General features: G+C 40.2%; 1 protein-coding gene across 1 annotated transcript in view; it reads left to right on the forward strand.

Moving 5' to 3' along the window:
- The first annotated feature begins 301 nt into the window (after positions 1-301).
- Positions 302-15101, forward strand: part of Dok6 (docking protein 6) — a 428272-nt gene continuing 413472 nt past the window's right edge. Inside the window, exon 1 of the mRNA XM_047526969.1 lies at positions 302-675. Coding sequence (XP_047382925.1) covers positions 610-675 — 66 coding nt within the window. The 5' untranslated portion in view covers positions 302-609. The remainder of the gene's footprint in view (positions 676-15101) is intronic.

The raw sequence follows: 15101 nt of genomic DNA on the forward strand, positions 1-15101 counted from the left end.
AGTAATGAGACCTGTCCTTAGGCAGCCCGCACCCGGAGAGCGTGGCGGGCGAGGGGAGCGGAGGGAGCGGCGGCGGGGGCGCGGGTGCGGGAGCCGCTCCCGCCCGCGGAGGGGTGATGGAGCGCGTCTTGCGAGCATCTTCCAGCCCAGCCACCCCGGGGCCGGGGGGAGGGAGCCGGGCAGGCGAATCGGCCCGCCCCGCCGTCCCTCCCCTCCCCCCGCGCCGGGGAGCCGCGATGGTGCGCTCCGGCCAGCTGTGCGCCGCCGAGTGAGGCGCCAGCCCGTGGGTGCTGCCGGGGGCGGCGCGGAGGGGGCGCCCGCAGCTGGCGGCGGCGCGGGCCGCGAGCTGGGCTGGCGGCTGGGGGCGGAGGTGGGGACCGGAACGCCGAGGGCTGGCGCTGCTCGCGGCGCCGGGCCCCGTTCCCCGATCGCGGCGGCCCTGCCTGCGACCCCGCGTCCCCGCCGGCGGGAGCTCGGGGAGGACCGGGCGGCGGCGCGGCTGCTGGCGGCGGCTGGCTGGATGCGAGACCTGCGCGGACCCGGCGGCGGACGGCGGCTTTCGACTCCGGGAAGCGGCTCGCCCAGCGGACAAGCCGGAACGCGCTGGCCATGGCCTCCAACTTTAACGACATAGTCAAGCAGGGCTATGTGAAAATCCGCAGCAGGAAGCTGGGGGTGAGTTGCTGCTCGGTTTTCTCCTTCCCTGCGTTTGTTTGGCCCCGCTGGCGGCTTGGGGGGTGGGGGCGGGGAGAGGTGACAGGCACGGGGACGGGGGCAAAGAGGACCCGGCCCTCCCGCGGACTGTCCGCTTGTTGCTTGACCGGGCTGGGGACCCGCACCTGCCTGGGGACTGTGCCGACGGGGGCTCCGGACGCTCCCAGGTTTCTATCCTCAAGTGAGCGGGCTGATTGCGACCATACTGAGAAGTCCGGTGGACTAAAGGGATCTTCAGTTCCAAAGAGGAATGCGCCTCGGAGGAGATTTATATACGGTGCAATCCACAACGATCTGCTCTCAAAAAGTGTGCGCCTTTCCGTAGAACTGCTCTGTGTGCAGACGCCGACTGTATCTGCGTGTGTTAAGAATCACCATTTTCTGGTCCCCGCTTCCCCAAGCCCATTTCCAAATTGTCTTTTGATGCACTGTCAGCGCCCTGCGAACCTACCGGCTATCGCAAGCGAGTTTCATGTGCCCTTAACAATTGCCCACTGGCAATCTGCCTCTTTCCGTGTGTGCTCCTGGGCATGTGTACCTGCGCCGGTGTGCGGGCAGGTGTGTGTTCACCCATTCTCCCGCCGACACTGGAAAGTCCGCGGAGCAAAGTTTATGGAGACCTCCTACTTTCTTCTTGAGAGATGTTTTGCTTGACTTGGGAGAGGAAGTGTAGACCTTGGGGGTGAAAAACTTATCTAGTGACCAGGCGGTTGTCGTAGAGGACCTGGGGTGTAGACAGAAGGGAGCAGAAGAGGAGAGGCGAGCTCCTGGGCTAAGAACTGTCCAGACTTGGCGGACCCAAGGGGCGGAGGAGGGATCGGGGTACCCAGGGGGAGCGCGCGATCTGAGGTGGCAACAGAGTACCACCAGGGCGGGCTGGTCCGGAAGATGGAAGGGAAAATCGATCTGGAAGAGATGTCCAGACATCCAGACAGCCTCTGGATGTCTCTCAGCCTCACTGGTCTCAAAGTTCCAGTTCTGAGAAGCTCCGGAATCCTGGGGCAAAGTGGCCCGGAGCTAGAACATTCCCCGCGTTCTCCGCGGAGTGGGTGAATACTTCTACTTGGAGAAGGGGAGAGATGAAGGGGAGAACTTCGTTAATCTTCGAGTAAAAAGGGAAAGGAAATGCACCTTTAGATAATTGAACAAAGGTGCACCGCAGTGTCCCGGAAAGAGGGAAAATACGCATCCAGAATTCCTTTGTAGGGAGTTGATGGAGGCAGGTGTTGGGAGCAGGATGGGATAGGCAGATTGCCTCTTGTCTGGCCCCTGCGCAGACTGTACCCCAAGGACACAAGAGACCCATCCTCGAACTTCAGCAGATTGGTAGAACGCTGGAGTGCGGTAAGAGGGAGGAAAACAAGGCTGGGTGAAAACGAAGCCCCCCTTCCCCAACCTAGCACCACGGTGCGCTGATGTATGCTCCAGGGCAAGGCGTTCAGACCCCCGCAGCCGGGTCTCAAGGACTTTTCTTGGGTAGAAGATCGCACTTCATTCTTTTCCAGGGAGATAAGAAAGAACCCCGTGAAAATCTGCGGTTGTCCATGAGGCTGAATGCTTCTCGCAGTTGGGACGCAGTGCTCCAATCTGTCACCCGCACAGCTGTCAGCCAAGAAAGGAGGTGCGGAGCTGGAGCTCCAGAAGAGTCTTCTTACCCTGACCTTTGACGCCCTTTGCTTTCCAAAAGGGAGCTTGTTTACCATTGCCTCCCTCTGTCTTCTCAAACTCCAACTGTGGCTGACTCTTTAGACTGTAAACTAAAGGATGAGTAGAGTCCCCCAGTGAGATAATTTCCTGCTTCCACAGTCACAGAGCTCTTGAAAATGAGGTGAATAGCCCCAAGAATCCCCCTCCTGGAAGTCCATGGAATTCCTCCCCCATCTGGCCTTTCCGGCTTTCTTACAGTAAAACCTGAATATGTAGCCCAATAATAGGGTGCATGTAAAGAGCATTGAAGACTTGCTTGCAGAGCGGCCTTGACAACCTCTGAGATGTCCTTTTGGAACAGTAATTTTGTCCAACCTTGTGTGCACAAGTTACATACACATGAGGTACAACTGAGTCTTGTTCTAAACTCACTTTAGAATTATGCCTTTGTAAAGGGCAGCCATCATAGCAAATAATAAAACCATATTTAGACACAAATTGTTTTGGTCTTCTACTTCTGCTTGAGAAATGTGAACCTCAAAGTTTAATGTTGAAATAGTTTTGTTTTGATATTAAATATATTTTGGAAAACATCACTTATTAAAAATTCTGTAGAGACTTTTCAGAATGTTCTAGTATGCAGAGGAGTTCACTCAAATGACAAAACTTGACCTGCTTGGGGCTGTGAAGCTTGAGTTAAGTGGGTCCCATAAAACAGTGAAACCCCAAGCAAAACCCTATGCCTTTAAAATACATTATCATGCCTCAAGTCATAGCAATGAATGTTATCTAAAATTCATGTTTATTTTCATAATAAATATTGCATATGCTAATTTTATGAACTCAAAACCACAAACATTTACAAATAAAATGTTTTTAACTCTAAGGATACATGACATATGGCCAACACTGAATTTCAAAATAGAAATAATTGTAAGTGAATATATTCAAATAATTGATTTAGTATGAACAGAATTCCTGCTTTCAAAAGTCAGATTTTGGTTTGGGCTGACCAGGAGACCAACTGCATCAGAGATAATTGTGACATGAAAGTATATTTTATGATGAAATGCTGTAATTCACCCTTTAGTCCTCACACATTAGTGTTGAGAAGTAAGTCATTCCTTTCCCTCTGAGCATTGCTGACCTTACAGAGGTGCTTCCTGGGTGAAGTGACTGAATGGCCTTTGCCCTGTGCCTTGTGGAAAATCCACCTCCACCTGTTGACTGTAGCCGCTGAGCCAACAATTTGTTAAAGTAGTTTTAAGGAAATCTTACTATCAGGTATTAAATTTGTCTTCCACTCATTAATCAGCTTTTCTTTCATTTAGGAAAAAAAATTGAGAAATACAACATTTTCCTGAATTTTATTATTGCTTTTTAAAAGTGTTATGTATTGTCATTAAATTTTTATAGATACATTTTTAGGCATTAAACTTTAAAAGTATGACATGCTTTTATAGTCATTTGTTTAAATTCTGTACTTAATTTTCACTATATCAGTGTTCTGTGAAAACATCTTTTTTTTTCCTTTTGCAGGATTTCAAAGTCTTTAGGAATGTCTAGTTCCTCTAAGCCTCTATCTGCAACATGATTGGTATTATAATTCACAAGATGCCATGGCACTTGGTTTGTTTATTTTAAGAAAATGACATTTGAAAATATCAATTAAAATAATAACTAAAACAAAACAAGTGCCAGACATATTAGTGTATGCCTATATTCCATATGCAGCTGCTTGGGAGGCTGAGACAGGAGGATCAAAATTCCAAGGCCAGCCTCAACAATTTAGTGAGACCCTGTCTCAAAACAAATAAAATAAAATATCGTAAAATAAAATAAGGGTTGGGATGTAGTTCAGTGATAGAGCACTTGCTGAGCCTGTCTGAGGGGCTGGGTTCAATCTTCCCAGTACTGAGAAAAAAAATAAAATTTAAAAATAATATAAACAAGTCTGCCATTCAAAATTGTTTATCTCTTAGTCTTGATTGCCTATTTTCTTCTGACTACTGATGGGTTAAACTTAGTAAGCAAGGCATGTATTGCAAAATATCCAATCTGTTCTTGATTTGCAGCCAAACTTAGAAATCTATCACTGAAACCATTAATAACCTAATATCTTGCTTATTGACTCTATAAATGTATAAAAATTAAATGCAGCATTATGGAGTGATATCAATCATCCCCACCAACATCAATGAATAAATTCCAGACTGCTATGCTTTGATTAATTCTAAACTTGGGCCTCTCATCATTGTTTTCAAGGAATTTCAATTAAATACAAGGTGAGCAACCCTGATCCAAAACTCCCAAATCAGAAATGTTCCAGAATCTGAAGCATTTTGAGTGCCGACATGGTGGTGTTTTCCTCGGCCTGTCTAGTTGGGGTTCAGGTCCTTGATGTCCCAAACAAAGATTTGAGCAATACACACACAAGTAACAGGCCAACTACAGATTTACTGAAGGTGCAGGTGGAAGAAGAGCTCCTAAGGTAGAGTGGAGTGGGTGGAGCAAGAGAGAGCGCTCAAGGCCCCATGTCTGGAAACCAGCCTTCTTTGCTGAGCTGTGAGGCTTCTCTTCCCTATACAGACCTGATTGAAGGCCTTACCCCATTAGCCCCCACTGGTTACCTTAGATACCTGATTAGAATATTGTTGGATTTACCCCTATTGGTTACTTTAGAAGACCTAATTAGAATACTATCTGATTTACCCCATTGGTCATTTTAAAATACTGATCCAGTGGCAGGAGTTGTCATGGTAAATGGGACATGACTCTCTCCCTCTCTTGTTCTGCAGTGCATCCTTCTTATACACTGCTCTGCCATCTTGGCGTCTTGAACTCCTACCTAACCTTGGCACAAGTGGAAAGTTTCCCATCTGACCTCATGTGATGGGTATCCTTCAAAATGCAGGCTCACAAAAAATATTGCATGAAATTACCTGCAACACATGTGTATAAGGTACATAGGAGAAATAAATGAAGTTTGAAATCAAATTTTAGTCCCACCCCCAAGATATCTCATTACATATATGCAAATATTCCAAAATATGAAAAAATGGGAACTCTGAAGTATTTCCGGTCCCAAATATTTCAGTGAAGAAATTGTCAACATATCTATCAGTGTGACTCTTCCCAGGCACACTGTACACAGGCAAAACAATAATTTATGTAAACTTTTTTATTTCTTATTCAAAGTTAGGTGAGAACTTGGAATTGGTATGTGGGGATGGCAAGGGAGTGTCTCTGGATATGATGGGGTGTGTGTGTGTGTGTGTGTGTGCACGTGTGTGTTTAAATTTACATAATCAACAGATGTTCGAATGATCACAGAGTACTTAGAGTTTATTCAATGGTGTACACTGGTGTGTGTGTGTGTGTGTATTACAGAGTCATGTTGTGTTCAGCCAGGTTACTTACAATAAACTTAGATCATTACTCAGCACGTTGGGCCAGTTAGAGTCACTTTGCTGTTATAGAGAAGGCACAAAAATTTGGAAGAACACATTTGGATTTTTTGATGAGCACAGACTCTGTGGAGCTAAACACCAATTCTATGCAGGATTTTCTTTTTCCCACACTTTCTACTTGTTTGAATAACATACTGGTGATTCATTTAATTCTTGCCCACTGCTTCTCCTTGATTAACACCTCGAGACATCTCCGTTCCTGGCTTCTAATGGTGATTCTCATTCTGCAGACACCTCCAGTTTTCCTTCCTCTGCTGATAATTGGTGGGACAGCAGTAGTCATGAGAGAGGCTTAGGAACCTTCTCTCTTTCATAGACGCTCATTCATTCAAATCAATGGGAATGCATGCATATTTGCACGGGCTGTTTTGTTCATTCCAGTATTTTTAAAAATTTCTTTGATTCACCCAAAGCTCTCAAATCTATTTTGTGAAGAGTGGCTACATCTTATATGGTATGCATTCTCATTTGCCAAGAATTAGACACAGTTAATATGTATTAAGATTAAATGTATACATAACAAACAATTTTGACCGTTCGAGAGCTTGAAAGAATTTCAGCATCATTAACTCAGGTGAGAATTCTCAATCTGTGGATTTAAAGAGGGGATTTGCATTGGGGGTGTGTAAATCTTTACTCATTCTAGAACATTGTGTATCCTGGGCATTACTGTCAGAAATGGATCCACGATGCCCACACTTCTTTATAATATATCTCCTCATTAAATATGGATTTGGAATGTACAAAAAATTCCAATTATTTGCACTATTATATTCTACATTTTTATTTATAATGACAATTATATATTTATAAAAATATGTATCCATGCCAGTTATTTTATATCTCTCTCTATATATACCTTAAATATGATTGATTCCTAATGTTTAGAGTAGAAAAAGTTCTTATGTGTAAAGTTAGTATGTATGACATTTTGTGTAGACTTAGAAACTCTACTTTCTACATGGATAAGATTTATTTATTTTTAGGTTTTTTTTGTCTCTGTACCTGTATGTGGGCATACCTGATATTCTTTAAATTTTAGAAAGCTAAAGCCCAAAACAAAGAAAATAAAAGTAACCCTACAATAAAAACCAAACCAAACATTTGGCTGGAGTTTTAAAGCTCCCAAGATGAACTTATAGATGGTATTTTTTGTCTTAGATAATAAAGATGGCATTCCGTACTTAGAGAAATCTTTCACATGACTGAAATGACTACATTGAGCAGGACAATCTTACTGTTGTCCTGTTGAGATCTACATTCCCAGTTTCCTTAAGTGTTCTCCAGAAATGCACAGTAATGCCTGATATGTTCAATCCATATATCTGGAGCCTGTATATTTGACACAGGTGTTGTCCTTTGGACACCTTTTGGACTTCTTTTTGTAAGTCTTGTTCTCTTTGGATCCTAATAATCCTTGAGGATATTGCTGAGTAGAATTATTACATATTTGTTTCTTTGGATTCTTTATATTCACAAGAACTATATTTTAGAGTATTTTTAAAAAGCAGTGCAAATAAAATAAAAATTATAATTATTCCTTCCATTTACAGATAATGTCTAGATTTCACATTTTCTGAAGTGATAGTTTTAAGGAAACAGTATTTCTGTCAAATGAGATTAGAATAATTAAAAGGTGTATACTGCAATTTCTTGGGTTCACTTCTGTTACTTTTGCCTCACTTTCTTCACAGTGTTTTCTTCTTATTTTTCTTTTAAGCCAACATAAATTTGTCCACAGAGTCCACAAACATGAGACAGAGAACATTTTCATTAACTTTCTGTATAAATTCCCATTAGCTTTAAGACACAGAGCAGAATTACCAACTGAGTAATTCATTTTTACATTATAGCACTGTTTTCTCAATGAGAATATTGCACCTGTCAGTCAAATTAGATGGAATAAGAAATGGTATTATTGCATATGCAGAGAATAGAAATTTATTTAAAAAGGAAAGCTATTATTTTTTCATGTCTGAAATTATTAGTGATAGTTGCAATTTTTGAACTTGTGCAAGATATTTTGTTCATTATTTTACTTAATTCATTGTAAACTTACGTTTTTTTATTTGTCTTTGAACAGTAAAATTAGTGAGTATGCGAAAACATTGAAGTTTAAGGCTTAGTTTAATATGAGACTCTGTAATACAACCTAATCATGTTGCATTTTGTGTACACTAAGTATTTACATATTATGAAGAATTTTCACATGCTATACAATTCTCCCAGTAGGCTTTTCAAAGTATATTTAATTTTTATTCCCATATTACACCTGAAATAAAATCCAAAAGAGCAAAAATATTGACCAGAGTTCTCGGGACACTGCTGGGTTTCAGTATTTGCTACAGCAGAGGCTGGGTGTTGATCTTCAAGTCCAGGGTGTCATCTCCTGTGCAGCAGCTACTTCTTAGCCATTTATTCCTGGCAAGTAGCAACATAGTAGTTTGTACTCCTCAAAGTAAGTGTGTTTTCTTTCATTGGTAACTTGGCAAAAAGCTAATATGATCTTTACTTCACTCAAGTTACTTAGATTACAGCTAAAAATACTATTAGTGAAAGATTTTATGTCACAATGAAGAAGTGCAATACAGACATTTGTCCAAGCCATTTTAACTGGACACTATTCCACTTTCATTGATACTGGTGCTAAACTCAGCTAATCTCCTTTGAGTAAAGAAACACGGGCTCTGAAATGAACTGACAGTATCTGGGTAGAATTTAAAACACTTGGAAAATATTCAGATCTACTTTTTCATTGCCTTTACTTATAAAAAATGATCATTTAAGGTGATTATGTAAAATATTATGTTTAAATTAGTTAAAAGAGATTTCATTTAAAAAGTATCAAAAATCAGTACAGATTTACTGAGATGTGAAAAACCAAAAGTTGGAATGTGGTGACCAATTCAGGTAGCAAATAGTTGGATGTTGTTCCTCAAATGCTTTGGGGAACAGCACTGAACTATACCAGGATGTTCACCTGAGAGGCTGGTTGATTTTGTTGCTTGCTGATTTTAAGGGATAGGAATTAAAGTTTATATATTCAAATGATGTTCATCTTTAAAAATTTCTCTTATTGTTTAAATTGTATTAAACGCTACTCTCATATGCATATATTTATATATGCAATGTATTATACGTATAAGCATTTTATTAATGTTTTTCTTCGTAAATGTAAAATTCCTTTTGTCTGACTACTTGGCTAGTCTTTAAAATATATGTTATGTATGAGAGTACTGTATGTATGTGTGAACATCTCTTGGTACACATACATGCAAATGTGTTAATGTTAAATATAATAGATATGTTAAACAAGATATATATATCTATGCACAAAAGGCATGTCAATACTCAGACCCACAGTCTATATGACAACATCTCTTCTCTCTCCTGCACCTGGGAAAGGAAATGTTCATAGAATATCTTGATAGCAGACAAGGGAAATTTTTATTGTGTGAAATGTTACATGTTTAACACTATTTTTATTTGGGAAAAATAGAAGTGTTGTTAGCCAAAAATTGTGTGGCTGATGAATTATTTTTAAAAAACCATTATTTTAAAGGAGGAAACTAGGAAGGTTCCATATTAATCTGTTCTTACACAACCCTAGTAAATTTTCTCATGTATTATTCAAGGATAAGAATAGAAGCATCCTTTTTACAAATTTTAAATGCCTTTGACAAATACTCCTTTTGGTTTAACTTATTAGCAAATAGGAATGTATTTCTCTGAGTTCTTTAAGAACCCCAGGGCCGTACTATATAAAGTGTCTATGTTATTTAACTGATGATTTTACAAAATTCATCACACTTGGAATCTTTAAGTATTAACTGTGTAGGTCTAGTTAAGTAAAGGAGGACATCTCCTGCCAAATCCTGATGTTGAGTATAAGAAATCTCTAATATGAAACATGCTGCTTTATACATTGACATGAAAGCTATTTAGAACTCTGAAGGCTATTAACGCACATACTGTTGCTGATAGTTCATATAATTATCTAGATGACCTAGACCTTTATTTCTTTATTTTTAAATGTTCTCTACCTTGCCTGCCTCCAAGACACCTACAGATCTTTCTCATTAAACTGGTCTGGAAGATTTGAGCTTGGGTAGGCTTTTAAAGCACCCCCAAGTATCTTAAATGTGGTGCCAGGGTTGGTAACCATTGTCGAACAGTAGAGATTTAAAAATATATGTATATGTATAGAAAATGTTGTGATAAGCTAAGCTACTCTAACACTACTGTTATTAGTGCTAAGACTTCTGAACTGGCATTTCTGGAAAAAAGTTGTTTATTCAATAAATCAATCATGTCCCTAGGTTGCTGATAGCCTACAGTGTTTTAGAATATGAACATGCCCACACACGCACATGCACACACACACACACACACATATAAAAGATACACCAAAATTTTCTTTGGAGCACAGAAATTCACTGTTAAGCAATGTAATGAACACAAGTTAGATTTTTCCTGACTCGAAATTGTGTTTTTGGGTGCTTCTATTGTTGCCAAACTGAGGTTTCCATCTGCAATGTGGCTGTCCCCAAAGTACTTGCTGCTTCTGCCCTGTGAATTCTGACTTGGCTGACTGAGCTTTCTCAGTTTCTTGTGTGGAGCTGGAGGTCACAGGGTCCTGATCCTCCAAAATCACACAGCCAGCAGAGTTGGCTCTCTAGTTCTTCCCTCCTCCCATGATAATTTTGGTTTAGAATATTTTTAAAGCAAATGAGGTGCCGCCACAGTAGAACTTGAGGCTATGACAGTGAAGTTGAAGAAAAATGGAGATGTAATTTCAACTGCTACAAGTAGGCGACGTGGGTCTAACCTGCCTGTAGGTAAAATGGGTGAGAAACAAAATAAAAAGTAGCTGTAAGCCTGCTCTAGGATTGAATTTAGCGAAGAATAAACCCAAATAGTTCTTCCCTTAAAATCATCATTCTTGAACCTGGACACACATCACATCATGGGAGAGTGTTTCTTCACTTTTTTATTTGTTTTGTTGATTTTGTTTTAATCTTCCCAAATAAGTCTAGGAGACATGAAGTGCCTTCCATTAGAATAATTTTTTGAGCAGATTGCTTAGCACCAGGTATTGCCACAGACCCTGGGGAGTCAGAGTAGGTTGTGATACATCTCCACAGGTAGCTAAGCACCTTAACACTGGATGGCTGTGCTGCTTGTCTCATCTACTTCCTGCCTAGAATTTGAGTTTCCTTCCCATAGTTGGAGCATACCCCAGGTTGTGGCTGTGGGGCAGCACGCAAGGCCTTACATCAGAGAGGATGAAATGGCAAAAACATTCTTCACTCGTCTCCCATGTACCTGGGGCATGAGAATGTGAGTTAGGTTTTACCAATTATAGGAACATAGGAAAGACTTGGAGTTAGTGACAAAAGAGTTGATTCTGTGGCAGGGTCTTCCCTGTGGACGACAGAGTAATCATTTCTACTGTATCCATTTATCAATGTTAAAGTATAAGCAATACAAATTATTGCATCTTCCATCAAAAGGTAGTATTCCCATCAAGTCACTTTAATGACTTCAGGGATCATTCTTGCCTGTTAGTCTTAAACCTGGTTTTCCAGTCCTCTCTAAATCAGCCAGAGTAAGCCTCTATCACTTGCAACTAATACATTTGACTGATAAAGTAGCATTTAAAAAAGTGACCCAATTAAATTTCTTAAGTAATATAACTAGTGTTTTGAGTCCTAGATATTAAACATTTGTCCTAGTGATATACAGATACTAGAATTCATTTTCTCTAGTGTTCACTTCTAGCTAGGACAATTAGAACATCATTATTAGAGTCTTCTGCTCACTCATGAAGATGTGTAGGAGCTTTGATGTAAGCATACATGCATATCATCAAGAACAAGATTATTCCAAAAAGGAGCTCACATAAATGCATGTAATGGATTTTTGACAAAGGTGCAAAAATGATTCAATGAAGAGTTACCTTTTCAACAGATATTGCTGGAGCAGGTGACCCATAAGCAAACTCAGTGGGCCTCAGTGTGAACCTCACACCTTGCAATGCAAAGTAGATCACAGACTTAAATGTAAAACTATAGAACTTTTAGAAAAACAAGACAAGAAAATCTTTGGGAATTATTACCAAGCAGAGAAATCCTAGACTTGACACCAAAATCAAGGTCCATAAAAGGAAAAATTGATGTGTTCATCTTACTAAAACTGAAATGTTTGCTTTGTGAAAGATCCTCTTAAGAGAATATACAGATATTAATTCACAATAAAAGGGGGGATAAGGAGGAATAGAGTTACTTTATATTAGGTAGAGGGGAATGAAGGGAGGGGAAGGGGCATATGGGAAGGAATGACAGTAGAGTGAAGCGGATATTATTACCTCATGTACATGTATGACTGCATGATCAATGTGATCCTGCAGAATGTACAATCAGAAATATGAGAGAATACACTCCATTTATGTATGATCTATCAAAATGTATGAATGTATTCTGTTACACACAACAAACTAGAACAAATAAAAAATTTGAAAAAAGAGAATGAAGAGACAAACTATGGATGGGGAGCAAATACAAACTATCTCTGTCAAGAAACCAATATTAAAAAAAAAAAAAATTCCACCAGAAAACTTTTAGATCTCATAAGTGAATTCAGTAAAGTAGCGGGATATAAGATCAATGCACACAAATCTAAGGCATTTTTATACATAAGCGATGAATCTTCAGAAAGAGAAATTAGAAAAACTACCCCATTCACAATAGCTTCGAAAAAAATAAAATACTTGGGAATCAATCTCACAAAAGAGATGAAAGACCTCTACAATGAGAACTACAGAACACTAAAGAAAGAAATTAAAGAAAACCTTAGAAGATGGAAAGATCTCCCATGTTCTTGGATAGGAAGAATTAATATTGTCAAAATGGCCATACTACCAAAAGTGCTATACAGATTCAATGCAATTCCAATTAAAATCCAATGATGTACCTTACAGAAATAGAGCAAGAAATTATGAAATTCATCTGGAAGAATAAAAAACCCAGAATAGCTAAAGCAATCCTTGGCAGAAAGAGTGAAGCAGGGGGTATCGCAATACCAGATCTTCAACTCTACTACAAAGCAATAGTAACAAAAACGGCATGGTATTGGTACCAAAATAGAAAGGTGGATCAATGGTACAGAATAGAGGACACGGATACAAACCCAAATAAATACAATTTTCTCATACTAGACAAAGGGGCCAAAAATATCCAATGGAGAAAAGATAGCCTCTTCAACAAATGGTGCTGGGAGAATTGGAAATCCATATGCAACAGAATGAAACTAAACCCATATCTCTCACCATGCACGAAACTAAACTCAAAATGGATTAAGGATCTCGGAATCAGACCAGAGACCTTGCATCTTATAGAAGAAAAAGTAGGTCCAGAGCTTCAACATGTCGGCTTAGGACCAGACTTCCTCAACAGGACTCCCATAGCACAAGAAATAAAAGCAAGAATTAATAACTGGGATAGATTCAAACTAAAAAGCTTTCTCTCAGCAAAGGAAACTGTCAGCAATGCGAAGAAAGAGCCTACAGAGTGGGAGAAAATCTTTGCCAATCATACTTCAGATAGAGCACTAATCTCCAAAATCTATAAAGAACTCAAAAAACTCTACACCAAGAATGCAAATAATCCAATTGACAAATGGGCTAAGGAAATGAATAGACACTTCACCGAAGAAGATGTACAAGCAATCAACAAACTTAAGGAAAAAGGTTCAACATCTCTAGTAATAAGAGAAATGCAAATCAAAACCACCCTAAGATTCCATCTCACCCCAATTAGAATGGCGATTATCGAGAATACAAGCAACAACAGGTGTTGGTGAGGATGTGGGGAGAAAGGTACACTCATACATTGCTGGTGGGGCTGCAAATTAGTGCAGCCACTCTGGAAAGCAGTGTGGAGACTCCTTAGAAAACTTGGAATGGAACCACCATTTGACCCAGCTATCCCACTCCTTGGCCTATACCCAAAGGATTTAAAATCAGCATATTACAGAGATACAGCCACATCAATGTTCATAGCTGCTCAGTTCACAATAGCCAGATTGTGGAACCAACCCAGATGTCCTTCAGTTGATGAATGGATAAAGAAACTGTGGTATATATATACAATGGAATATTACTCAGCCATAAAGAATGATAAAATTATGGCATTTGCAGGCAAATGGATGAAACTGGAGAATATCATGCTAAGTAAGATAAGCCAATCTCAAAAAACCAAAGGACGAATGATATCGCTAATAAGTGAATGATGACACATAATGGGGAGTGGGAGGGGTTAGTTTTAGGGTTAGAGTTAGGGTTAGGGAGGGGGGCAAGAATGGAGGAATCAAGGACTGTATAGAGGGAAAAGAGGGGTGGGAGGGGTGGGGGGAAAGGGAAAAAAATTACGGAATGAATCAAACAACATTACCCTATGTAAATTTATGATTACACAAATGGTATGCCTTTATGCCATGTACAAACAGAGAAACAACATGTATCCCATTTGTTTACAATAAAAAAAAAATCTAAAACTTTACAGAAAAATTAAAGATCCATTAGAAAATCAGCAAAGTACCGAAACAGACATTTTAGCAAAGTTGAGGTGCAGATGGCTAGTAAGTACACGCACAGGTATTTGGCATCAGGAGCCACCTGAGGTGCAGACTGTCACAGGGCAGGCACGTCTGTTGGAAAGGCCGCAGTAAGAAACAGCGGCGACGCCACATGCTGGTGCTCACACCTTGCTGGCGGGAATTTGAAATGGTCCAGAAGTCCTACTGGAAGGTAATTTGAATTTGTAGGTAGGTTTCTGGTTTTAAAATGTTTTTCTTAGCTTTATCAAATCACAAGGGGAAAGACCCACGTGTATTAGGAGGAGCAAAGTGATGCATGCACGTGTTGTGAAATGCTTATCCTTATCGAGCTCATTAACATTTCCATTACCTCTCCTACTTAACCTGTGTGTGCCTGTGCGTGTGGTGAAACATTTAAGATCTATTCTGTTAGCATATTTTACGTACATGGTCATCATCATGATTATTATTTTGTGGTGCCGGCAGTGTGCTCAGCCTCTGAGCTGCACCCCAGCCCGTCAGCACTGTTAAATACAGTCCCCGTGCTGAATATTGCACCTCTCTAGCTCATTTTTCCTGCATAACTGAAACTTCACACCTTTCGACCATCATCTCCCACTTTCTTTACTCTCTGGCCCTTGGCAACCATCTTTTTACTATTTCTAAGGAATTCAA

Source organism: Sciurus carolinensis, chromosome 15 (assembly GCF_902686445.1).
Source record: "Sciurus carolinensis chromosome 15, mSciCar1.2, whole genome shotgun sequence".
In the NCBI taxonomy this organism is placed as follows: Eukaryota; Metazoa; Chordata; class Mammalia; order Rodentia; family Sciuridae; genus Sciurus; species Sciurus carolinensis.